This window comes from Amblyomma maculatum, chromosome 6, assembly GCF_055883805.1.
Source record: "Amblyomma maculatum isolate TAMU_Amacu chromosome 6, ASM5588380v1, whole genome shotgun sequence".
Lineage (NCBI taxonomy): Eukaryota > Metazoa > Arthropoda > Arachnida > Ixodida > Ixodidae > Amblyomma > Amblyomma maculatum.
Window position 1 is genome coordinate 141734860 of NC_139349.1, and position 24788 is coordinate 141759647.

The following is a 24788-nucleotide window of genomic DNA, read 5'->3' on the forward strand; positions in this document are numbered from 1 at the left end:
CTCACAACTGAAGTTTATTGAAAAAACAGATATATAACCCAGCCAAGCAGCACCAAACCGCACATTAAACAAGAAAATCATGATGACCCCACACACACACCACGTTCAAGAAACTCAACCTCATTATCTGTTAAAGCGATTGACGGTTCACTAACACATTTTTCACCCAATCGAATGATATGCCTGGCCTCAATGATTTCCCGGTTAATCTGTGCCGGATGGGCATCCAAAATAACTGTCTGTGTTAGAGAAGGATGGCAGCAGCCGTCACATCCCTTACAGTGTACAACCAGATTAGATCCTCTACCAATCTGTAATGATCTCTCGTGCTCTCGTAACCGGCCGGTCTCTAATGGCGGTTAGTTAGGAGTTCGCTCAATTTCCTTCGCCATTCTGGCGCCAGGTGCACGCAAGAGGCGACCCAGCAATTTGCGAACACTGAGAGAACGCTTATTATAGACTGATCTATACATTTGCTATGATTCGCTGCCAAGGTGAGCAGAGTTCAAACAACTATTTACCTGAAACCAGCAAGAGCAAATGCTGCATTTGTCGGTGTTCCTGCGCGAGAGCCACTCGTCGTGGCACTCCCTGTGGATGAGCCCGACGGTGCCGCGGCAGCTGCAGGGGGATATCAGGTCGCCACATTGGGAGCCGCTGAAGCAGATGCGGCACACCTCAGACTCATCCTCGTTGTCAGAGTAATCTCTCGTGTTATCGGTGACATCTGCAGCCTCAGAATGCGATGAACCCTCTTTGATCGGCCCTTCCGACCGCGCCATGGCCGCATCGGTGCTTAGCACAGAGGCGCCTACCATCTGCTGGTCCAGTTCTCGTGCAGTCATCGTCGCTTTCCAGGCTCGCAGTGGTCTTCCGGGAGCAAATGTGCCGAATACGGAGAATACGGCAGTGAGGACTACAGCGAGCGGCGAAACTGAGGTATCATGATCTAGACAGTAGCGGCACACTCTTCCACGCCCCAGTGTCTTCTTCCATTCTCCTCGCCCGCTTAGTGCGCGTGTTGCACACTAAGTTTCAGGCTTGTGCGCCGGCCATACACTTTGGCTGGCATTAATAAGCACGCCGGAGTTGCCGCGCAGTTATTGCGAGCAATCGACTGGATGCTTTTAGTCATACCATAATGAATGTATAAATAACGCCTTTATTTGATTAAAGGGATGGCTTTCGACCGCTCTTTGGGTAATTAGGGGGTTAGGAGCGATGGGAGTGTAGGTACTTGCTTCTTCACGGTTGTTCAAGCAGTTTCTCGTTCTTTGCTATACTATCGATCTGCACGCTGTAAGTCGACGTCTCTCATACTACTGAACGCAGGCCGCTTTCGCTGCCATGGGTGACAATGGTTTGTTCTTCTGCTCTGGTTGATAGCGTCTGATGTGCTAGGGTGGACATGTCGTCGTGTCGAATGTGCTTAATTGAGTTTCTTCCTCGTGAAAAAGATGCGCATTGCTTTAGGTCTGATGTACACTGTTTCTGACAATGGTTGCATATGTTGTGTTTGAGTGTTTCGTTTCTGTCGGGAAACGACTTGTCAAGTATATGTAGTGCGTAGGCTGCGTTTGTTATTACTTTGTTGAGAAATGTCTTTTGTGGTCGAGTAAGCCCTTTCGTATTGTCAAACACCTGCGTTGGTATTGCTTCATATAATCTAAGCCTGCTGTCATGTTTTATTTTGGTGCGTACACAGTGCATCATAACCCTATTGCAAAAACCAGCGTCTCCAGTGCGAAACCAGTGAGATTTTCGCGCTGGTTTTGCACTGGATCTGCTAGGCACGCTGGAGGTGTGCGATATTCACTGGAGCAGCAACGGGAAGACACTGGCTGCACTGGTGCGATGGGAGAAAAACGCTGGGATTAGCTTTTCGACGCTGGGTGTGTCGCTGGCATCCGCGATGCACTGGGAGAAGCGCTGTATGAGTGCCGGAGCCGCACTGGTCCCAGTGCCCCAGTATAGCTGGTGCGGCCTGCGGCGTCAGCCGGAGCAGCATCCCTCAGGGGCCAACAGCGCCACAGCGTACTCGCAATCGACCATCGGGGCGCATATGAAAAATATGGTTCAAGCAAGCGCTTTTTGTTGCGAAGTCGTTGCGAATTTGTAAGAAAACAAAGGCAGTATCTTTCTTCTAGAGTTTCCATGTTTCGATAGGTCGTTTCGAGCGTTTCGAGAGAGACCATGACCGCCGCACCTCTATCTCATGACACACTGACGATTAACGCACAACTAAAACTGGAATTGATAATGTGGGCTACCATGTATAACCAACTTCACAGCTGATCTTAAGGGCACTCTAACACAATGATTACTGCCAAAATGTTCAATGCGGGCTCAATCGCAGGCGAGCGTAGCCTGCACCACGGCCCAGTATAAACAGCAGAAAGAAAAACAAACGAGGAAGAGAGTAGTTTACCGAGCGATGGGCTCATGAGAGAAACAACAACATACAGCGCTCGTAATCCATAATATTTGGCGTGTTTGTCAAGCTTTTGCGCTCCTTCTTACTCTGCGTATGAAGCAGCCGAGCCCTCGGTCATCGCAACGCTTCCCGAAATGTTTACATACAAATAAAGTTTAGTTTTTGCGCTCCTTCTTACTCTGCGTATGAAGCAGCCGAGCCCTCGGTCATCGCAACGCTTCCCGAAATGTTTACATACAAATAAGGTTTAGTTACACGCAATATAGGGTCATCGCTGCGGCGCTTGCCGGTATTGAAGCTTGGTCGCACTTTTTTCCTCGAAGGCTTGTACTAAAGCTCCGTGTTCAGCAAAAATTACGCCCACGGTAGCAAAAGAAGCACTACCGAAGAGCCGGCATTGGTAAATTTGCCAGCGATGTCAAACTCCACCTGTTAAAATGATTCCAGTGCACAAAATAGCGCGCATAGGCACCGAGAACGTTAGTTGCAAGTCGTGAGAGCAGACGGCAAGCTCCAATGATCAAGAAGTTGTAATTGATAGAGTGGTAGCAATGGCCAGTAGACAGAAGCGTTTACGGGTAGCTCGGCCGGAAACGCTGATTGGTGGACACGCAGCAGCCTGGCGTGACGTTTTTCGCGTCGCGCTCGATGCTTAACCGGATGTGACGCCGATGAAAACTGGGTTTGTTTGTTTTTTTCGTCCCTAACCCATTAGGGAATCCCTAGGTACCGGCCGCTCCGGCGGCGCGTGCGATATGCCGGCATTCGGCTCGTGGGTCTCGTTGCGGCGCGTAATTCCTATGATGGCGGTCCTGCGTGGTGTCATAATCGGCGATAGCCAAATGAAATTCTTGTGCAGGTCTCGCCTGCGGCTTTCGCCGCATGTTGAGACGTGCACTCAACATGCCACTTCACTGTCATTTAAGGTCGCGCAGATGCGTTTGCACGCCGAATTTTGCTATTTTGTATGTAGGGGGCAATGACCTCGCTAATGGTCATGACCCGCGGGAAATCGCCGCCAACATCAGGGTACGTATAAATTACACAAAATCGTCTCACAATTTGCTTTACAAGTGCTGCGCCGCTCATCTTGCCCCACGTGCTTCCAGGACCTCGTGCGGCAGCTGCAGCAGCACGTCGCGCGGATGGTGTTGGTTTTTAAAATACTGCCGCGGTATTTCCAAGATGAGAGCGAAGCGCTGCATGAAAACACCCATCGTCGGCAGCTGAACCGGCGCCTGACTGCTGCGCTGCGGCGCATGCCGGACGTGCGCATAATGAACCCCAAAGTAAGAATGCTTTGTTTTCTCGTTTGTTACTCATTTATCAAATTGTTGAATTCATAACGCAACTTTTTCGACACTCTTGCAGCACCGTTTCCTGGATGCTGCGAAGCGGCCGAGACGTTGTCTGTACGCGGCCGACAGTTACCACGTGGCAAGGGGTCGCGGCATCGATCAGCTCTCGAAGATCATCGTCGCGGCCCTGGTCAAAGTGTACGGCTCCGACATGTACTGCTACGTGTAAGAGTAGATGCCGGAGCGAAAATGCTAGGCCTGTGCTCGGCCACAAAGCGTCGCGCTAGGCCTGTTTTTTTTTCTCTCTCTCTTTACGAGGAATTCCTCGAGTGATAGTAACTACATTTGTATATTTCATATGACATGCGCATAATACTGCTGTACTATTTATAGCTGCTTCCCTTGTGCATTATTTAAAGACCCTAGGACAGGAATCGCAAAACACGTGTAAGCGTAGCTGCCGCAGCGAACGCTAGGCCTTATTGCAACAGGACTGAGCTCATTACGGCTTTGTTACGTCGTTTTTTTTTTATGTGAGCACCATTTACTATAACAACGGCACAATCGTCTGAAATATGGATTCTGTACAGCCTAAATAATTGCCGCTTACCTCGTGGGACATCTTCTGCAGCATCATGCCGCCCGCGTCTTTCATTTCAACGCTGCCCCGACGATCACATAGGCCTCGCGACAGGAGTATTGTGCACACAGTGCGGTTTTCTGCCGCGTTTTTTTTCTCCCATAAATCCATGCATATTTCGAAGCATCTCGTCGCGGTGCTGTCCGAAAATCGTTTTGACAGCATGGGAAATGTAGGCAGCATATTTACCACTTGTAGAGCGTCGTCGCTTCGACGTGCTGGGCCATAAAGTATCGCGCTAGGCCTCTTTTTTTTTTCTCTCCCTTTAAGAGAATTCGTCGAGTAACAATAACAAAAGTTATGTATTTCATACAACATGTGCATAATACTGCTGTACCGCTTATAGCTGCTTCCCTCGATTTTAAAACCCTAGGACAGGAATCGCAGAACACGTGTAAGAGTAGCTTCCGGAGCGAACGCTATAGGCCTGGGCTCGGCCACAAAGCGTCACGCTAGGTCTCTTTTTTTTTCTCTCTACGAGGAATTCGTCTAGTGACAGTAACTAAAATTATATATTTCATATGACATGCGCATAATACTGCTGTACTGGTTATAGCTGCTTCCCTCGTGCATTATTTTAAGACCCTAGGACAGGAATCGCAAAACACGCGTGTAAGCGTAGCTGCCGCAGGGAACGCTAGGCCTTATTGCAACAGGGCTGCGCACATTACGGCTTTGTTACGTCGTGTTTTTTTTTTTTTTTCAACGTGAACACCATTTACTATAACAACGGCACAATCATCTGAAATATGGATTCTGTACAGCCTAAATAATTGCCGCTTACCTCGTGCGACATCTTCTGCAGCATCATGCCGCCCGCGTCTTTCAACGCTGCCCCGACGATCACATAGGCCTCGCGACAGGAGTATTGTGCACACAGTGCGGTTTTCTGCCTGTTTTTCTTTTTTTTTTTCTCTTATAAATCCATGCATATTTCGAAGCATCTCGTCGCGGTGCTATCCGAAAATCGTTTCGACAGCATGGGAAATGTAGGCAGCATAGTTACCAAACGTACAGCGTCGTCGCTTCGACGTGCTGGGCCATAAAGTATCGCGCTAGGCCTCCTTTTTTTTGTCTCCCTTTAAGAGGAATTCGTCGAGTGACGGTAAGTAAAATTATATATTTCATACAATATGTGCATAATACTGCTGTACCGCTTATAGCTGCTTTCCTCGTGCATTATTTTAAGATCACAGCAGATTGTGGCAAACTCTCCAAGAGATGGGAGTTCCAAATCGCCTCATCTATCTCCTCGGGAACCTGTATGAAGGGCAAGAGGCCACAGTCAGAACTGGGCATGGTCTTACTGATTGGTTTCCGATTGAGAAAGGAGTAAGACATGGCTGCATACTGTCGCCCTGCCTATTTAACCTATATGCTGAGTGCAACATGAGGAAGGCCGGTCTGGATGAGTCTTCAGCTGGAGTGAAGATTGCTGGGAAACGTATCAGCCTTTTCTGACCTTCCTTCCACTCAAGCGCAAATATGCCACCATACACTCCCTTAAGTATACATCTCCATGACCAGGTCTAAGCTGTATACGCAATGCATCATGGAGTTATCTCTACATGAGGCACTGCTCTTTCTTTTTTTGCAAAGGTGCATGGAAGACATCAGGGAGAGCCCTTCTTGCACAGAATCACTGTATATAAATATTTTTATTACTTACTTCCACCTTGCCAGCGGCAAGGTGGAAGGTGGACATGCCAAACTTTTTGAAAACCAACCCTAAAAAATTTTGGAAAGTCATTTCTCCTGCACAAAAAAAGGAACTCCCGTGTTTAGTCTCTGCAGATGGTACCTCAATTGACCCAGTTGACATGTGTGATCAGTTTAATTCTTTTTTCTGTAGCATTTTTGGAGAAGAAAAGCCGTTTCCTACATTTGAACCCGCACCTAGCATTGAATTCACAATGCCTAGTATTGAAATACATCCTGAGGGTATAGAGAGGGCTATTGAACGCCTGCCTGCATTTTCGAGCCCGGGCCCTGATGAAATTAGCACAAAACTACTAAAAATAACAAAACAATATACATCGCGCATCCTGGCACTCATTTTCAACAATCAATTGATATGGCTGAGATTCCTGATGATTGGAAGCTTGCACATGTTTTACCTATATTTAAAGGAGGGGATAGAGATAATATGACAAACTACAGACCCATATCACTGACATCAGTTGTTTGCAAATTACTAGAACATGTCATATCATCTCATATAATGAAATATATCACTCAGAATCATATCTTGCTTCCCAACCAGCATGAATTTCAGCGCGGTCGTTCTTGTGAAACCCAGCTGTTTGAACTAACTACCGACCTTCACCGAAACTTAGAACAGTTAATCCAAACTGACGCCATCTTCATTGATATTGCAAAAGCCTTTGATCGTGTGCCCCATAATCGCCTCATATATAAAATGAGTAGCATTAACATAAATATTAAAGTTATCAGATGGGTAGAAGAATATTTAAACAGAGTTCAATCGGTTATTACTGACGACTTTAAATCTTCTCCTCAGCCCGTGAAATCTGGAGTCCCTCAAGGATCTGTCCTTGGGCCCACATTATTTCTAATATATATAAACGATATTGCTTCCAGCATTACACAATCAATCAGGCTATTCGCAGATGATTGTGTCCTCTACCATCCAATTTTTAATCTTACTGACTGTGTTATGTTGCAGGATGATTTATCTAGGTTAGACATGTGGTGCTCTGAATGGCAAATGACTATAAACACTAAAAAGACTAAATTAATGCGATTCAGTACCTGCAGCCTGATTTTGTCGAACACCTACTATATTAGCAACGCGGAAATAGAGCCTGTCGAATCCTTTAAATATTTAGGAGTTTATTTAACCCCTAATTTATCATGGACTGTGCATATAAATAATCTTCTGACTAAACACATATAAAACTCTAGGTTTTATCCGCCGGTCACTTTGCAGAGCTAATACAGATACCCGACTAATCGCTTATACCACACTGGTTAGACCGAAGCTCGAATACGCGTCATTCATTTGGTGTCCTCATCAACTGTATCTTATTAACAAATTAGAGGCACTTCATACAGAGCGAGTCGATTCATCTCACGTCAGTATTCACGTTATTCAAGCATAACAGCAATAAAAGAGAATCTTAAACTTCCAACAGTATAAAGAAGACGTAAGCAATCACGCCTTGCGTTTTTTCATAAACTATACCATAACCCTACCTCTTTCTCAGCACCGATAATTACGCCCGCCACACGCACGTTTCATCGTTTTTACCAGGATAAAAAAATCGAGCCCCCATTTGCACGAACAGACGCAGTTAAATTTTCGTTTTTACACCTAGCGATAAGAGAATGGAATGCTCTCCCCTCTTCTGTAGTTAATACTATCGATTATGACCAGTTTACTTCATTACTTAACGATTGTCTAACAGCGTAGTGGGAAATTTCCACCTTTTGTGGTTTACTTTTGTTTCGATTTTTCCTTTTGCTTTAACCTTTGTGTGTCATGTATTTTCTTGCATATTTCCGTGTAGTCATATTGTGATCATGTTTTTCCTAATTGCTTCTTCTTGTACATTTAGCACTTTTACATGCCGCCACGTTACTGTTCCGATTTGTTCATTGTGTTTATTTCATGACGTTACCACCCCCCCCCCCCCTCTATGTAATGCCTCTATGTAAGACCTCTCGCTTCATATCGCATTCGCCCTAGATTCGTCCCTCTGAGCTGTATGTATCGCAAATAAACCAAGCAGCCTGATTTCGCTTCGTTTTAGCTTGCATTGACCGCAAAGATTAAACGATGAAATGCTCGTTTTGTTGAGATCGCTTCTCGACTCTGGCCATGGAGAGGCTTAACGAGAGGAGTCTCTGCTGTTTTCACGGAAATGTCAGGAACCGGGATTTGTAGAACCACAAACAGGAAATGGAATGTGACCAGTCGAGAAGTATTTCACAAGGCAGCAGCGAAGGCGGTCGCGGCTCCGCGATGGCGGTTCACGATTTCTGATGACCTGTACATGCTGCGCGAGGCCTTAGCAGTAAATCCCTTCGGAGAGTTGTATGGATGGGCCGTTGTTGCTTATAACCTTAACATGGCTCTGAAAAAATTTACGCCGCGCGCAATATGCGACCGATGTGATCTGCTGCTGGCACAATTTCAACACAACGACCGGGCCAACCTGCGCAAGTACCGCTTCCATCCATTTTTTCCAACCTTACATAATTTCGCCTTCGTGATGTGAGCATTATATTTATGATTTAGAGCTGACAGCAGTTTGTAAGGATAATGTTTACACCTGCAGGTCAGGCCCGGAAGAGCAACATGATGAAAAGGAGAAGCTGCTGCAAGAAATATACCGTCAAAGAACACGGATACATGGTAAAAACGGCAGCTACCAAAAAGAATGCCTGTGTTGTGAGAGTTGACAGTCAATGACGGCACGGTGAAACTTTCATGAGAACAAACGACAAAAACTGTATTGAACTTTAGACTATATGGGGAGGTTAAACAAGGGAAAAAACACACGCACGACTTCTTTCTTTCAGTTCCCGAAGCAAAGAGACCGACCGACTGACCCACAGGGGAGCCCCTCTCCCTCGGCGCCGAAGGGGGGCGCCGCACACTCGCGTCTGCTTTGTGCCAGTTCACGCTTTCTGTCAGTTCACGAAACAGCGAGAACATGATCTGCAGGCGAGTCTCTTTCCCGGCGCCGGGGCGCGGTCCCCCGCATGTCGCGACCTTGAGCTCCCAGGCGCCAGATCACGCGGTACAGCAGCAGAGGGGTCGGTGGGGAAGCATCTCGGCTCCCGTCGCCGCGCCACGCACAGGATGCGGCAACACTCCTCGCACACAACACAGGAGAGAGGAATGCACAACTGTAAATCACTTTACACGCTCAAACTTCCATCCCCGAAGAGAAGAAAACACAACAACCTCCCGGGCCCCAGCTGTGGGATCCCTAGGTTAGTGCTAAACACACAACTCGAGGGGGTAGAGAAGCTGAACCGGCCGTCGCAGTGTGGTTCCGTTGGGCAGCTTCACAACGCAGGCTCTAACGTGGCCATCTATTCGTAGGTAGGCGCAGGTCCCGTACGCTCGCTGGATGGCATCGCAGAAGACATGCAACTGTATAACACTCTGCGGTTTAAGCACCGGAGCAACACATCGTGGCACTGTCAGTGAAGAAAGGTCCACTAGCTCTGACACCCAGCCTTCCCACTTCTTGGCAATGTCAGGAGGCAGTGGATCGTCCCAATCAATGTTCCGCTGCCATAATTCTTGAAAGAGTGTCTTGGCTTTTATTGTAAATGGCACTAACATTCCAAGAGGATCAAATATTCTGGCGACTGTCTGCAGAATACGTCTTTTGCAACTGTGCTGACTGTCCAAATTGGTTGAAAGTGACTTTGTGGCCACGGTAATTGTGTCGCTTTCAAGATTCCAGATAAGGCCAAGAATCGTCACAGTTTCGTTTGAGTCTTTCTGACTTTCCTGCGCTGCGAATAGGTCTTGCAAGCGCTTGGAGCTGGAAGACCACTTTCGCAAACTCATTCCTTAAGCCTGAAGAATATCATTGGCTTGAGAGAAAATCTCCTCCGCCTCCTCTTCCGTGTCACCTCCAACCAACAGGTCATCGACGTAGAAAGATTCCGCCAGAAGCGCAGCTGTTTTTTGGCTAGAGGCTTCAGCAGCTTCGAAGTGGTGTTGCAGCGTGGCATTAAGCAAGAATGGGCTAGCTTTGGTGCCAAACGGCACACGTTTCATACACCACTCTTCGATTTCAGGGTCCGGTTCAGCATTTGAAGGCAGGCCTTTAAACCAAAGAAAACGTAAAGCGTCTCTGTCTTCCTCTCTGACACTGATTTGTAAAAATGCCTTCTCAATGTCTGCTGTCAAAGCGATCTGATACAGTCGAAAACGGATTAGTAGTTTGACCAGATCTGTGAGAAGACAAGGCCCTTTCTCTAGATGTTCATTCAGGGAAGAAGCACCTTGCTCATGTGAGGATGCATCAAACACAATACGCATCTTTGTGGTTGTTGAGTCGCTGCTCATAACTGCGTGGTGAGGCATGTAGTAAACGTGCGAGGTGGCTTCTTCGTCAGTGGTCACCCGTTCGGCGTAGCCCATCTGTATGTAGCTTTGCATAGTAGCCTGGTACTCGGCTCCGAATTCCGGAATACGCTGAATTCTTTTTCCGAGGCTCTTGAATCGCTTCTGAGCTTGGGATCGGTTATATGACAGTTGTCCGCTGTTCTCTGTCACAGGAAGGGCGACTTCGTAACGGCCGTTCTGCATAGTGATGTTTCCTTCAAGTTGGTAAATGGTCGCTTCTGTTTCCTCATCAGGTCCTCCTTTATGATCTATGATGCCGAGGCTTTCCAAGTCCCAGAAGCCTTTTACTATGTTTTCGGTAGTGTTAAGCGCCGTGCTTACCCTCAGAACACAGATGTTGGATGAAGTGTCAACTGAGGTATGCACTGATACTGGGCCTTGAAACATCCAACCGAAAACTGAGTCTAGGGCAACCAAGTCAGCGTTTTGCTGACAACGTTGAATTTCGCCTGTCATGAACTTCCACAGGTGCTCAGAGCCAATAAGAAGACCGATACCTGGCACCGCTGGCATACCTGGCAACAAAAGTTTGTCAGCTATGGGACGTCCTGTCTGCTCTATAATCTTGACAAACTCATCCTCAACAGGCACTTGAACTAAGTCGTTGCAGATGAAAGGAACTTCAATGGCGTCGATTATATATTTCTTGTCATCGTACTGGCTGCGGAGACGAACCTCTACAAGACGATATCTTTTAGTTGCAGAGATGGCTGTCCCCAATGTGCTCAGCTGTAGAGAGGTTTGGCCGCTTTCTTTCAGACCCAGAAATTTCGAGATGTCCTCACGAATAAAACTGCGGTGACTGCCGCCATCCACGATGCCTCGTATGTAGCCGCATCGACCTTCGCCGACAGCCCAAAGCCGGCAAGTTTGTAACAGAATTTCACTAGTCATGGAATTGCGGCTGCTGGCATGCAAGCTGCTGACATTCAAATTTGGAGTGACCTCCCCTTTGTTCGGCTTCCAGTTAGGGTCGCATACCGATACGGCATGCCTGCCGCTGCATTTTCCGCATTTCAATCGGCGGCGACAATCTTTCGAACGATGTCCTCTTAAGGTAAATCGGAAGCAGCGATTTCCTTTCTTCAGTTTCTCTAATCGCTCCTCACGGCCTATGTCACTGTTGCAATCATCAGTGCTGTGTGTCAGAGCTCCGCAGAACAGACACTGCTCTTTTACTTGGGAAGTTGCGTGCAGTACCGCAGATGTAGGAGGTAAGGACAATTGCTTCCTTTCACTTCCCTGTCTCATTGGCTTGTCTCTACTGAGGCCAGTTCCAGTCTTTTCTCGACTTTCCACTTCGACAGTCAAGTAGGTAAGAAGTTGTTCAAACTCACCGTCTGTAAGACCCGTGGCAGATGTGGGTTCCTCGCTGCTCGGGGCGTTGTTTTCGGAACGAGATGAGCTCGGATGGTTGGCCAGTTGTTTATAATATCCCACGACGATGTCGGCAGGTAAAGCTTTGAAAATAATGTCGATCATCATCGTGGAATAAGTGTTCGAGCTCACGTTCAGTCCCCTCAGTCCGCGCACATGGCACTGAACGTGATCGAGTAGCTTCCGCAGGCCTCTCACGTCGTCCGACGACGTAACCGATGGTAGCGCTCGAAGCTGGGCCAGGTGCTCCCTGATGATATTTCGGGTGTCGCCGAAGCGCTTGGAGAGGATGGCCACAGCGTCTTCATAACACTCTCCCGTCGCCTGTAAACCGGCTATTGATGAGGCCGCAGCTCCGCTTAGTAGGCTTCGCAGATACTGAAACTTCTCGCCCTTTGTGAGCTCCGCATTGTCATGGACGGCTTCTTTAAACTGTTCCCAAAATCTTCGCCACTGTTGAAGCTCTCCGTTGAATGCTTCAAGCTGAAGAGTGGGCAACTTTACTGCACTACGATGTGAAGCTTCACGGCCTATATGTTGGCTCCCCCGCTGTGATTCTGCTGACTGCGCTGTCAGGAGGTGCGGTGATCTGAGCAGCTCAGCCTCTCTTGCCTTGAGTTGACCGAGCATACCCGTGGCTGCATCCTCGTATCGCATGACGGCTTCGAATTCGGAAGCGAAGTCTTCATCAGCTATTCCGTCTTCCAACTCTGTGTTCAATTTCAGAAGCGCATCGTTGTTGGCCGTAAGCCTTTCAATGAGTGAGCACAACACTCCGATATCTGTCGATGGCAGGGTAGCTTTTGCCTCATTGATGAGTTTCGTATTTTGCTGTCGACGCGCCGTTCTCTTTTCCCTTGTCCTCTGCATGATTGCGTCGTCTCGGACCGTACCGTCACTTACTTTATCCGTCGCAGCCTGGTTGCGAGTTTCCGAAGTTCTCCTAGTCCTGGAGATTGCAGTTCCCGGGTTTCGGCACCATGTTGTGAGAGTTGACAGTCAATGACGGCACGGTGAAACTTTCATGAGAACAAACGACAAAAACTGTATTGAACTTTAGACTATATGGGGAGGTTAAACAAGGGAAAAAACACACGCACGACTTCTTTCTTTCAGTTCCCGAAGCAAAGAGACCGACCGACTGACCCGCAGGGGAGCCCCTCTCCCTCGGCGCCGAAGGGGGGCGCCGCACACACGCGTCTGCTTTGTGTCAGTTCACGCTTTCTGTCAGTTCACGAAACAGCGAGAACATGATCTGCAGGCGAGTCTCTTTCCCGGCGCCGGGGCGCGGTCCCCCGCATGTCGCGACCTTGAGCTCCCAGGCGCCAGATCACGCGGTACAGCAGCACAGGGGTCGGTGGGGAAGCATCTCGGCTCCCGTCGCCGCACCACGCACAGGATGCGGCAACACTCCTCGCACACAACACAGGAGAGAGGAATGCACAACTGTAAATCACTTTACACGCTCAAACTTCCATCCCCGAAGAGAAGAAAACACAACAGCCTGTGCCCGGCCACTGCCAGCGCCCACACCGGCTCCGGAGCGGAACTCCGCGGGAATGGCCATGGATGCAGCGGCTGCATCCTACACTGGAGCCTTGGACGCCGATCCCTGTACCGCAGGCCTGACATGGTCTGCGGAATACGCATGGGAGACCATTTCGTGCTAAACGCGCCCGCGAGGACATGAATTGCTATAGAACAGCCATACACGCGAGTTGTCGGAGTTCCCTGATAGGCAGCCGTACCAAAAGCCAATGTTCCGTATTTGAACTTAAAGCAAAAAAAATGGCTGCTTTGTTATGTATGCCTTTTGCATTTTTTAATGTTGAGTGAATTGCAGTATATACAGTTGGCAATAGCTTGCTAGCCATACCTTTCCACGCTGGTACACCGTACTGCACTACCATTCAATGTGCGGAATGGTCACTTAGCTTTCGGAATTCAGGTTACACATTGCACTTTTAATTTAACGTTTATTGAACAAAAAATTCCATTTTCCTGCATATTGATCCTTACAATGCTTTAATGCATCTTCAAACACTACAGGCCACATGAGCATCCCAAAGTGTGTTATATAAGCAAAATTATCTTGCAATTTTAAGATTCCAATAATGACAGCACAATAGGGAAACGTTACGAAGTCTGTATACCACCATTTTTTTAGGAGACTCGTCTAATGAGCCATCACCGGCGGCGGACTTGTTTGAAAACATGTACTGCAGCCAAGATTAACAAGATGCGCCAGCAATGAGGAGTGACAGCAGCAGATGGCCCATTGAGCTCCAGTTTCCAACTGGCTGCAGCTAGATCTGGGTAGCAAACCCTGGTCACTGCAGCATAGGGGCTCAGCCTGAACCTAAAAGGCCAGGCAAGTTTTATACACTACATACAATATCTGCATGGAACAACCGCAGGGGTTTGTTTGGTTTAAACACTCTGTGCAGAAGAAACCTCGCAAAGTACAGTTCTGGTTTAACCTGCTGAAGTACTAACCCACTAAATATTGAGTTAAAAATCTGGTCATCATTCCAACAATTAGTGCATATTCAGTAAAGAATCACTTGACACAATGTTGACATCTTACCTTTTGGTAAGCATTCCAGTAAAACAGTAATATACAAGAACATTGTTACTGTCTTACTGCATTTTTAACAAGCTCCCTTTTTATTCTTCAGGTAAATAATTTTAATTACATAGGCAGTCATTCAGAAATCATTTCAGATCACTTCATTACACTTCCTAATTATCTAATGTATTCGTTTCTGAATTATGATGGGATGAACTTGTTACTTTAGTGTAAGTGCCTATATTTATTTACTGATAATGAAATATTGCGGACATGTCGCATGTCCAAGCAGAAGAGGGAGGATAAATTTGTGACAGCAGCAAGAAAGGTCAGAAAGTGCAATCAGTGGCAAAATCTACGCAATAATTCGGAATAATACAAATGCATAATGCAATGAGACATAATAAAAGATACAGAACAAACTGCATGGCATCATACAACTCCAGCGCATCAGTCAAGGAGGGTGAAAGAACTGACAAGTATGGGGTAGAGCGTACCATTCAGGAACTGTTTGTGCAAAAAAGGAGTAGTTATATGCTGGTGCACGCAGAAATGAGTTCGAGAGAAAAGCTGTGCTTATGGCATGAAGGTCGCATATAATCTTTGCTGATAGTTTTGGGTCGATTACCTAGTCGGAAAAAATATGACTGCAGGAATTTTACACGTCTTTCTTTCTCTTTTGTACCAATGGCTCCAAATCTGCAAGCTACAACATAGCGGACAGAGAGTCTAGGCGCCTATAACGATTGAAGATATAGTGAGCCACAAGGCGTTAAATATTTTGACCTGTCTGCGCGTCATCCCTTGTGTAGGGATTTCACGCAATGCAGGCATATTTGTGGCTTGGTATTATGGAGTTTTATGCCTTCAGGTTTTAATATTAGTACAACTGGTCATGCAAGACATCAGAAAATAAAGCTCCTTACTGATGGAGGAGCATATAATGTCCGTGATTTGTTCATTTTAACCAGGAAGTTACTGTGACAGTAAGGTACTTCTTTTTTATACCTCTACAATTATATTGTTATTAATGTTAACAGTTTTTCTCAAATATAATAATCAAATTGTCCCACCAGTTGCCTAGCAGTTGTAGGTTACCATTCAATGCAAACCACAAACTGATTTGATTGCGTTAAAGAGAATGCTATCGTCACCAAACATCTTAACACACACAGACACTTTAAGAGTTTTTACGAGAACATTAATGTGAATATTCAATGGTACTGAACCTAAAACCGATCCCTGAGGCACACAACTGAGTAGGCCTCTTAGAAACGAGGATTGGTCCCATCATGTCGACAAACTCTTTCCAGTTTCGTAAATATGATGTAATCTAGTTAATTATTCGGAGCGGTGTGCCAATCATTTGTGTCATTATTTTGTAGCAAAAAGCAAATCACCATTGCGTGCACACCTTTCCTATAACGGAAACATCGTAACTTGTTAAAACGTGGGGGTGAAAAGATAGTCATGCATGTTTCAATGGGCATTTTGTGGAATACCGTGATTGTATGTATACTTCTTACTGTATTATTCCTATAATCCAACATTCCTTTTTTACGATATGTTTGCTGTTGGCAGTCAGTGCCTAATTTATGAATAATGCACCATGTCCGTACATCATGTTTTTTACAAGCAGGTACAAAAAGGCGACAGCCTCAAAACTTGGTATCTTTTCAAAAAATGATGCAGTTTGAGACGACTGCGAAAGAACAAGAGAATACCATTGAAGAGAGGCGGTTGGTATTCGAACGCGATCGCCTAACTTTAAAGCGCGAAAAGCTGCTTCAGCATGCAAGAGAATGGAAGGCAGCTTGCAAAGAGCAAGCAGAGGACAGACAGCTTCGTCTTCAAGAAGCTGCCATACAGAGGGCACCTTTATCAAATGGGCTTGCAAGACAGGACCGAAGAAAGGAAGCTGCAGAACGACGAAACCAAAGGGAAGTGGAGCTGCGGGAGCGTGGCGAAGAGCGCCGCATATTATTGAGCAGCAGCAGGCACTCATAAACCTTGCATCCAAGATGGTGCCAAAGAATTCAATTAAAATCTCGAAAACGGTGATTGGTGCAATTTCAGTGCACTGTTTCGGTGTATAACTGTGAAGCTCAGTTCTGTCATGAGTAAACAGTTGCAAGCAGGCTTTATATTGCTTTTTCACATCCATATTGCCAAAACATTACTACAATGAACTATTCATTGCGTTCACAAACATTAGTGTGTGCTGCAACCAACTGGGGTGCACTCATGCATGTAAACAAGATTGCAACTAGAAACACTGACATAATAACTGACAGCAAGATTGAAAACGGAAACAGCCTGCCTGTGCAGTTGTTCATGCAGCCTGGCAAAGACCTCACTGAATTGCAGATTGTGTTACATATGACATACAAACAGCTACTCTTCACCTTAAACACATGAATGACTCTTTAGTGGTGTGAGGGTTGTGTGTAAACTTCTGCAAACACTGGTCTACAGCCTTGCATGTGCATTTTACAATATCATGTTTTGCACTACAAACTGCTTCCTTCCACATGCCATATTTGCTATGTTCGTCAGTGAAACATCAACACACTTTAGTCATACACACAGCCTTTTGCGCAGGAGAAAAGTTGATCAACAAGAAAATCGGCACACTCAGCTGCTTTTTCCGATCAGGATGTATGTTTAAGATTCGTATTCATGTGGTACGACTAAGCCATTGAAAGAAAATGTTCATTTGGTACCCACCAATTCCATGTGCCAATATGTGTGAATGATCATGTGCGGACACATGTTATTCTTGCCCAATGCTTTACGTTCATACCTAAGTCTGAACATTTTGCTGTCCTGCACTGACGAACCATTAGGCTCACATTAAGTACACATCCTAATGCGTATTTAATAATGAATGCGAAACACATGTACGCATGCCTACCTAATGTGGACATGTAAATACGGAAGAATAAAAATAAGTCTTCGTGACGAAATAACCATTTTAATGCAGTTCTATGCTCTGTTAGTATGGAGACCATTCAGACAATGAACAGTGTGACAATGTATACCTCCCATAGGTATCCATGTATTTTTTTACAAAAATAAGGACAGTAATGCCGATGAAATCGCGTATGAGGTATCCCAAAACAACTCGAATGAATCCAGACTGTAAATATTGTTACGGGGTAGTTCCGCTTGGGATTGCAGAGAGCGGACCCGGAGGACAAGGCTTTCAAACAGCAGGCGTTTTCTGCAGGCACCAGCCGACACTGTTCAAATGCCGTGTTCTCCAAACTCACGAGTTCTTCCTTATGCGCAAACACTACCCCGCCGACTGAAAAGCACCGTCCCGGTGCGTAGTAGCGTCCGATCCAGGGTCAATGTAATAAGGCTTGAGGCTTGCAACATGGACCGTCTCGAGGCTTGGTGTAGAGGTATGGCGTGCGGGATGCAAGGGCGCAATTTCGCATGTCACTGGAGTCACTTGTAAAAATCGATAGGGTCCTGTATAACTGGGCAAATGTTTTTCCAAGAGGCCAGCGCGGCGAGTTGGGGTCCAAAGCAGCAGGAGAGAGCCGAAAAAATACTGGGTGTTGCTATGACACGAATTATAGGGACGTTTCTGGGAGTGCTTGGAGGCTGTGAGTCGGTTGCGAGCAACAACGCGGGCATCGTCAGCTCGGGCTATAGAGTCACGAGCATATGAGCTGGCAATGGCGACAGAAGGGAGCAGGCTCTCAAAAGGCAGCAGAGGTTCACGGCCGTATAGACGATAGAAGGGGGAGTAGCCGGTAGTGTTGTGACGCGACGAATTGTATGCAAGTGTCAGAAATGGCAGCGTTATGTCCCAGTAGCGGTGGTCATCAGAAACATACATAGCATGTCAGTGTCGGGTTAAGGCGTTCGGTAAGCCCGTTCGTCTGTGGACGGTAGGCAGTCATGAAAGAATGACAACGTTGAACAACCGTAGGATCTCGTCGACTATACGTGCAATAAAGCAATGGCCACTGTCGGTAAACAGTTGGCGGGCAGCTCCATGGACGCGTATAACGTCGTTGAGGAGGAAAGCAGCGACATCAGTTGCACAAATTGTTGGTATTGCTCGAGTGACCGCGTAGCATGTGGTGTAATTAGTGCCCATCGCAATTCATTTGTTACCCGATGAGGACAAAGGAAAAGGCCCTAGAGGATCCACACCGACTCGAAAAAAATGTGTCTATGGGGATGTCGATCGGCTGCAGAAGTCCAGTAAAACTGATGGCTTTTTCCGGCTCTGACAGCGGTCGCAAGCAGCCACGTAGCGGCGGACTGCGTGGTATAGACCTGGCTAAAAAAACCGAGCACACTATGGTATGTGCGAGAGACGCCTAGATGCCCGCTGTGGTAACGTCGTGAAGCTATTCAAGGATGGCTGTGCATAGGTGCTGAGGGCCTACTAGTAGAATGTCGGGGCGATCAGGTGGCATATTGTGCCGGTATGAGGTGCCGCCGTGGAGCACAAACAAAACGAAGGGAAGGGTCATGGCGATCGGCGCACAGGTGATTGATAATTTCGCGAAGCGGAGTGCCCTGGCTTTGCTCACAGTGAATGTTGGAACAGTCAGAAATAGAGTGCACGCAAGCATCATTGTCACATTCAGGTCGGCTTGGCGGGTCGGCTGGAGGGCGGGACAGGCAATCGGCATCTCGATGCAACTGGGCAGACTTATATGTGACGGGACAGGTCGGGCAGGTACCTCGGCGTGATGGTCGGACAGCACTGCGGAAACAGTAAATCTGGACATTGGTGACAGCTCGGCAAGGAAAATGCCCTCCGGGAGAAATTGCGAAGACATGCTGAAGTTGAGTACGGGAATGTAGGTGAGGTTATTCTGGACGTGTGCACTGTTATGAGGTAGGACGATGTTGCGCTGTGGAGTGACGTCCGTGATGGGGTTGACAACGTAGTCGCCGTCAGGAAGGAAGGGAAACGGTGACATGGGTACGTATACTGCCGCCTCGGGAGGTAGGCGAGTAAATGTACTGGAGCGGAGGCGAGGCTCGGATTGGTCAACACTAGGTCGTGAGCACAATGGGACAGGGCTAGGCGAAGACGTCCAGAAGAACAGTCAAGGAGAGCGGAATGGGCTCTTAAAAAGTCTAGGCCAAAAGTGACGTCTTGAGGACGTGTAGTAAGGACGGCGAAGAGCACAGAGACGCGGTGGCCGACGATGCTAACGTGTACAGTGCACATCCTGATGATGGTAGCAGTGTTTCCATCAGCAACACGAACTGTAGAGAACCTTTTTTGAGGCGCTGGCGGAACGAAGAACTAAGGACTGAAATATGGGCTCAAGTGTAAGGGAGAGCGGGCACAGATACTCTATCTACGAGGACATTGATCAGGTTGCGACGTGGTGCGATGATCGAAACACACTTGGCTCTCCGGGTTAGTAACGCAGTGTCACGTCTAGGCGCTGCGTTGCCTAGTTTCCCGAGCAGGGGCCTTGGTATGTTTGGGACAAGCCGCGGTGAGGAGTAGGTGATCAGGAACGGTGGGCTTGTGGCGATGGCGAACGGCTAGGACGACGGGCTTGCTTAATGTTCTCGGTACGAAGATGTGCTGGGGTGACAGAAACGCGCCGTGGTGCATAATAGTCATGGCGGACAGGGCTGTAATAGGGTAGAGATGGGGAGCCGGGCGGCTGCGGCCAGATCACTTTGATTGACGTATGGCCAGCCCGACAGCAGACGAAGCGAATAGGCCTGTGGTCAGATGTGCGCCACTGGCGGGCAAGGTAGCGCAGTGTGTAGGGCGTGGTAGTGGTAGCAGCAGCAACCACTGGTATTGGCTGTGATGCAGGAAGTGGCGTGGTAGCATTGAAAACGAGGCCCACATTCGCGAATTCTGGGCGCCCAACAGGCTGCATTATACCTCTGCACGAGGTTATGTAAGTGTAATAGGAGTCAAGGCCTCGATTTCCCTGAGGACGACCTGCTCTCCCGGTTTGAGTGAGAGTTTGCGGCTCTTGATGTTGTAGCAGCGGCTGTAACGCTCTCCTGCGCGCTCCAGCTCTTCGTGGGCAAGTTCACAGGTATTCTCCAATCTGTCCCATAGAGCAAGCAGGTGCTCGCACGTAGTTCTCAACTCGCCAGGGATGGTTGCATTAGTCCAAGGCTCTCTAAGTACAGCGAGAGGTCCACGCACATTTTGCCCATATAAGAGTTTGAACGGGGAAAAGCCGAGGCTTTGTTGGACAGGGTATGTTGCTGGGCGAGTTGGTTATTCATTGTCAGAGAAAGAGCGCTATAGCAGACGACAGACCAGCGCCTGTGTTTGTCCTCCTCTTCCTGGTCTGTCGACTGCTATAGCGCTCTTTCTCTGGCTTTGTAGGAGTACATTTGCCTCTCCTGACACATGCGCTCGAGCATTTGTTTAAGCGTGCCGTTAAACCGTCCGACTAGGCCGTTCGCTATCGGGTGGTAGGGAGAGAAGTATGCAGCTGTTTTACTCACAACAGATGGCTAACCTCTTTCATTACTCCGGACTTAAAATTAGTGCCCCTGTCACTGAAGACCTCTCTGGGCACTCCTACACGGGAAACCCTTTCGACAAGAGCTTCGGCTTCCCTTTCGGTCTCGATGCTAGGAAATGCGACTGCATCAGGATACCGAGTGGCATAGTCCACCATGGTCAGGATGTACCTATTGCCTTGAGCGGTATTGAGGTTGTGTGGGCCAACAATGTCGATCGCCACCCTTTGAAACGGGGTCTCGATGACGGGCACTCGGACAAAAGGCGTTCGTGTGGTGTGACCCTTCGCAGTTGTGCATAGACCGCAAGAGGCAACGAACCGCTTAGCGTCAGCCTGCATTGCAGGCCAGAAGACATCTGTCTGAAGCTTCAGTTTGAGAATAGCCTTTGGGGAACAACAACTTGAGTGTACTCCCCACCGGACTCGGCGACGTATCTCCTCCGAAGAACGCTGTTAGCAATAAAACACTGGTGGCTATCCTTTCCCTTCTTCGCTTGTAGCGGGCCCATGCGATCGAAGCACGAGCGTAGGGTCGCGTCATTCTCTTGCTCTTGAACCAACTCTTCGCGGCATACGCTAAGGAGGCCTTGCAGGACTTTTAGCTTTTTCAGAGTTTTATCCTTGCACGGCTGCGCTCGAATCACTACCAGGCAAGCTTCAGTGGCATCCGAAATGGTGCGGTGCTCTCGGTGTCAGGCACTAACTATTCAACTTTTACTCCAGTGTACTTCATAGTCTTGCTTTCTGTTGTTTTGTGCCACTTTGGATTGGGGTCGTCTGCTGGCCTAGCACCTTCCACCTTTCCCAGTACCAAATCGTACAAGGGATTCTCCATAGACATAGCGAGAAGTCGTCCCCCAAAGTACGGGATGTCGACATCGAGCCAAGCTTCTGGGAGCATAGGACTCAGCGGTCAATTAGGTAAACTGGAGACTTCGTATCGGTAATATCTTCATTTAGTACTAAGTCCTTCCTTACCACCAACGTGTTGCGGTCTGTGTCTCTCAGGACTCGGACTGTCTGGCCCCCAATCATGCCGGCTACGACAGGTAAGCATTCCCTCACTGCGCATTCTTTCCTAGTGAAACCAGAGTTGATGACGGGGATCTTCCCTCTGTCCTTAAGTTCGAGGTATCCGTTCTCAACGCATACTGCAGAGGACACCCGATTTTCTTCTCTTTGTTTTGGAGCCCCATTTGCCGGGCATCTCCAACTTGGAAGGCCTGGCTTGCCGCATTTGTGGCATTTCTTGGGCGGTCAAGGTCCGTCGGAGGTGGCGGCCCGGCAATTTTCGGGGCGTTGTCCCGTGCATGAACAAGTAAAAAATTTCTTTTCATCGCGGCACTTCTGGTCTGATGATTGAAGCAAATTTTCCTTTCTCGGTAGTCTTGGAGACGGAGTTTTCTGCCTTATTCTTCGAGGTGCTTTGCTTTCCGAAGTTCGACCAGCCATGGGCCTCCACAAACTTTTCTACCCTTGCTACTGTTTCCGAGAAGGATGTGTCCTTCTTTTATTTCAAAAACCATTTGTAGCGGTGTGGTGCAGTTAGAAAGGAACTGTTTCTTTAGAATCAGGTCAAGGAGATCTGCGTATTCTTTCTTTGCGTCCGACAGCTCTATCCATCTGTCTAAGAATTTCTGAAGGCGCGTCACGAACTGTGAACACGTTTCCTCGTTCCGGGGACAAGCAGTTCTAAAGTTTTCTCTGGACCCTTCCTCTGTCATACAGAAGCAAATCATGAGTGCATGCTGGAGCTTGTTGTAGTCCAGTCCAAGCACTCGGACGCAGACATGAGACTAAAAACGCTGAGCGCTTCGCCGCTTAAACACAGACTAATGGCTATAGCCCACTGATCGCGAGTCCAATTCTAACTCTCAGCGACACGCTCGAAACGAATGAGGTAAGCGTCGAGGTTGTCCCTGCCCTCATTAAATACGGCATTAGCTTGTGTGGGCTTATGCGTTCGGGCCGAGCAACTTGACTCTCCCCCGTTTCTGACCTTGTTCTCCGGTGCTATTAGCGTCAATTGCCGGATTATCCGGTAGGTCTCATCAGAGCATCAGTAACTCCTTTTCTTTTTCCATCTCCGCCATCCGTAACTCCTATTATTTCTCTATCTCCTCCATTCGAAGTTCAGACTGTTTGCGAGCCTTCTGCGACTCTAGTTCTGCCTCCTCTTTCCGCCGCACAGGTTCCTTATTGCGTTCCTTTCTGCGACGAGATTGCTCGTGATCTACACATTTGAGCAAGTCGTTCTTACTCGGCATCAGCCATCTTAGGGGTGAAGCGTTATGCAGTGCTATGACACAACACTAAAAACATTTCCGCCTACTCCTCTCTCTCTCACTGACCCTTGGTTGACCAGTCCTGTCACGGACGCCAATTGTGTCACAAACCCCCACCTTTACGGTCAAAAGAGGCGCGGGATCCCCTTTACGGTTACCCGTCGTCACTCTATGAGGTTTGAGAACACATTTAAAAATTAGGCCGGTCAACCCGTGAAGTACGTGTGTCGGTGTATGATTGAGGGATAAGTTCAAATAAAGGTCGCTTTCTTTTACAAACAATTGAATGTTTATAAATAATAGTCCGAATTACACTGCATAATAATAAAGTACAATGAAACAAATAACACGCCACGACAAGATATTGATAATATCCTAGTTAAACGACAAAGGGAAAAAAACGACAATGAACAAAACACTGCGATAAAAGAAGACTATGAAGATAACAAAGCAAGTATTCTAGGTATAATGAGTATTGGGAAAAGTCACATAGGAACCCAGAAAAAATATATTACCAAGTCAGGTAGAGGTTAATAAAAGAGAAAGTAAGGTTCGATGGAATAACAGTCTGTAGCGAAATGGAATTCTCATGGCTTTCTTGTTTGTTGAGGTGTCGAAGGCTGGGTTGCTCGGTAGTCGCGGCCGTACAGGTGAAGAGACGATGCGTCGATCGCGTGCCCGAACAAACACAATACGCTAGAGTGGTCGGAAGTCTGAATCTTCCCATGCGCACTGGCGTGGGCGATCTGCGGTCTGTCAATATACTCGGCTTGTGCGCCGCGCCCGCGTCAAGGACAGCCGGTCGCTGCGCCCGCCGGCGAGCTGAATCTTGTTCAGAGAAGCAGCGCTGTCCCGTGAGTATCGCTCTATATCTGAAGCAGGAACTCCTGCAACTTCCGCTGAGGCAGCTTGTGACAGGCCGCCAGGTGAAACACCAGTCAAAAGTTTAGAGGTGTGGCATCCTTTGTAGTAAGAGTACGGCATGACGAGCAGTGACACATTTCGACTTAGACTTCAGTACACTCCAGCACTACCCACACTTCCCTATACTCATTGAAGCAGATGGGCAAGTTTCTCGCAATTTCCTCTTTAGATAGGCATGGAATTTCAGTTTCCAACACTGTGGCAAGGCTGCTTACAGTGTGGTAAACACATCTATTAACGCTTGTCTCGCTAATTCCAAACAATGTGCCCGGACACGTAAACGACAGGCAAGTTGTTAGGCTATGACGACAAGCCCAACCTGCTTTAGAACAGTGACTTCAGTTGGCATGTCATCAGTAGCGGCAACCTCCCTTGATATCACATGCACATTACTCGTACAGACTATGAGTGTGAATGCTTTAACAGCAGTGTCTGTGATAAGGGCGTCAAAGAGCTTTGCCTTTTGGACAAAACATTCTGTGTTGACCTGCATAATTCTGTCAACTTGGTTTGCATTGAATCCAGCAAAAAGCAGAAGGGTATCCAAAGCATCATTGACAGCAGCTGCACACTGTCACAGGTGCAGCGTCACAATCTTCTCTATGTGGAAGAACTGGATCATCCATCTGCGTTCAAGAAAAAAGCGCATTCATGGGAG

At 47.6% G+C, this 24788-nt stretch overlaps 1 protein-coding gene across 1 annotated transcript; it reads left to right on the forward strand.

Moving 5' to 3' along the window:
- Positions 1 to 1347: 1347 nt before the first annotated feature.
- LOC146186911 (uncharacterized) lies at positions 1348 to 3961 on the forward strand. The gene is made up of 4 exons (XM_084608142.1): positions 1348 to 1360; positions 3408 to 3463; positions 3544 to 3723; positions 3806 to 3961. The coding sequence occupies exons 1-4, from the start codon at positions 1348 to 1350 to the stop codon at positions 3959 to 3961; spliced, it is 405 nt and encodes a 134-aa protein (XP_084464268.1).
- The last annotated feature ends 20827 nt before the right edge of the window (positions 3962 to 24788 follow it).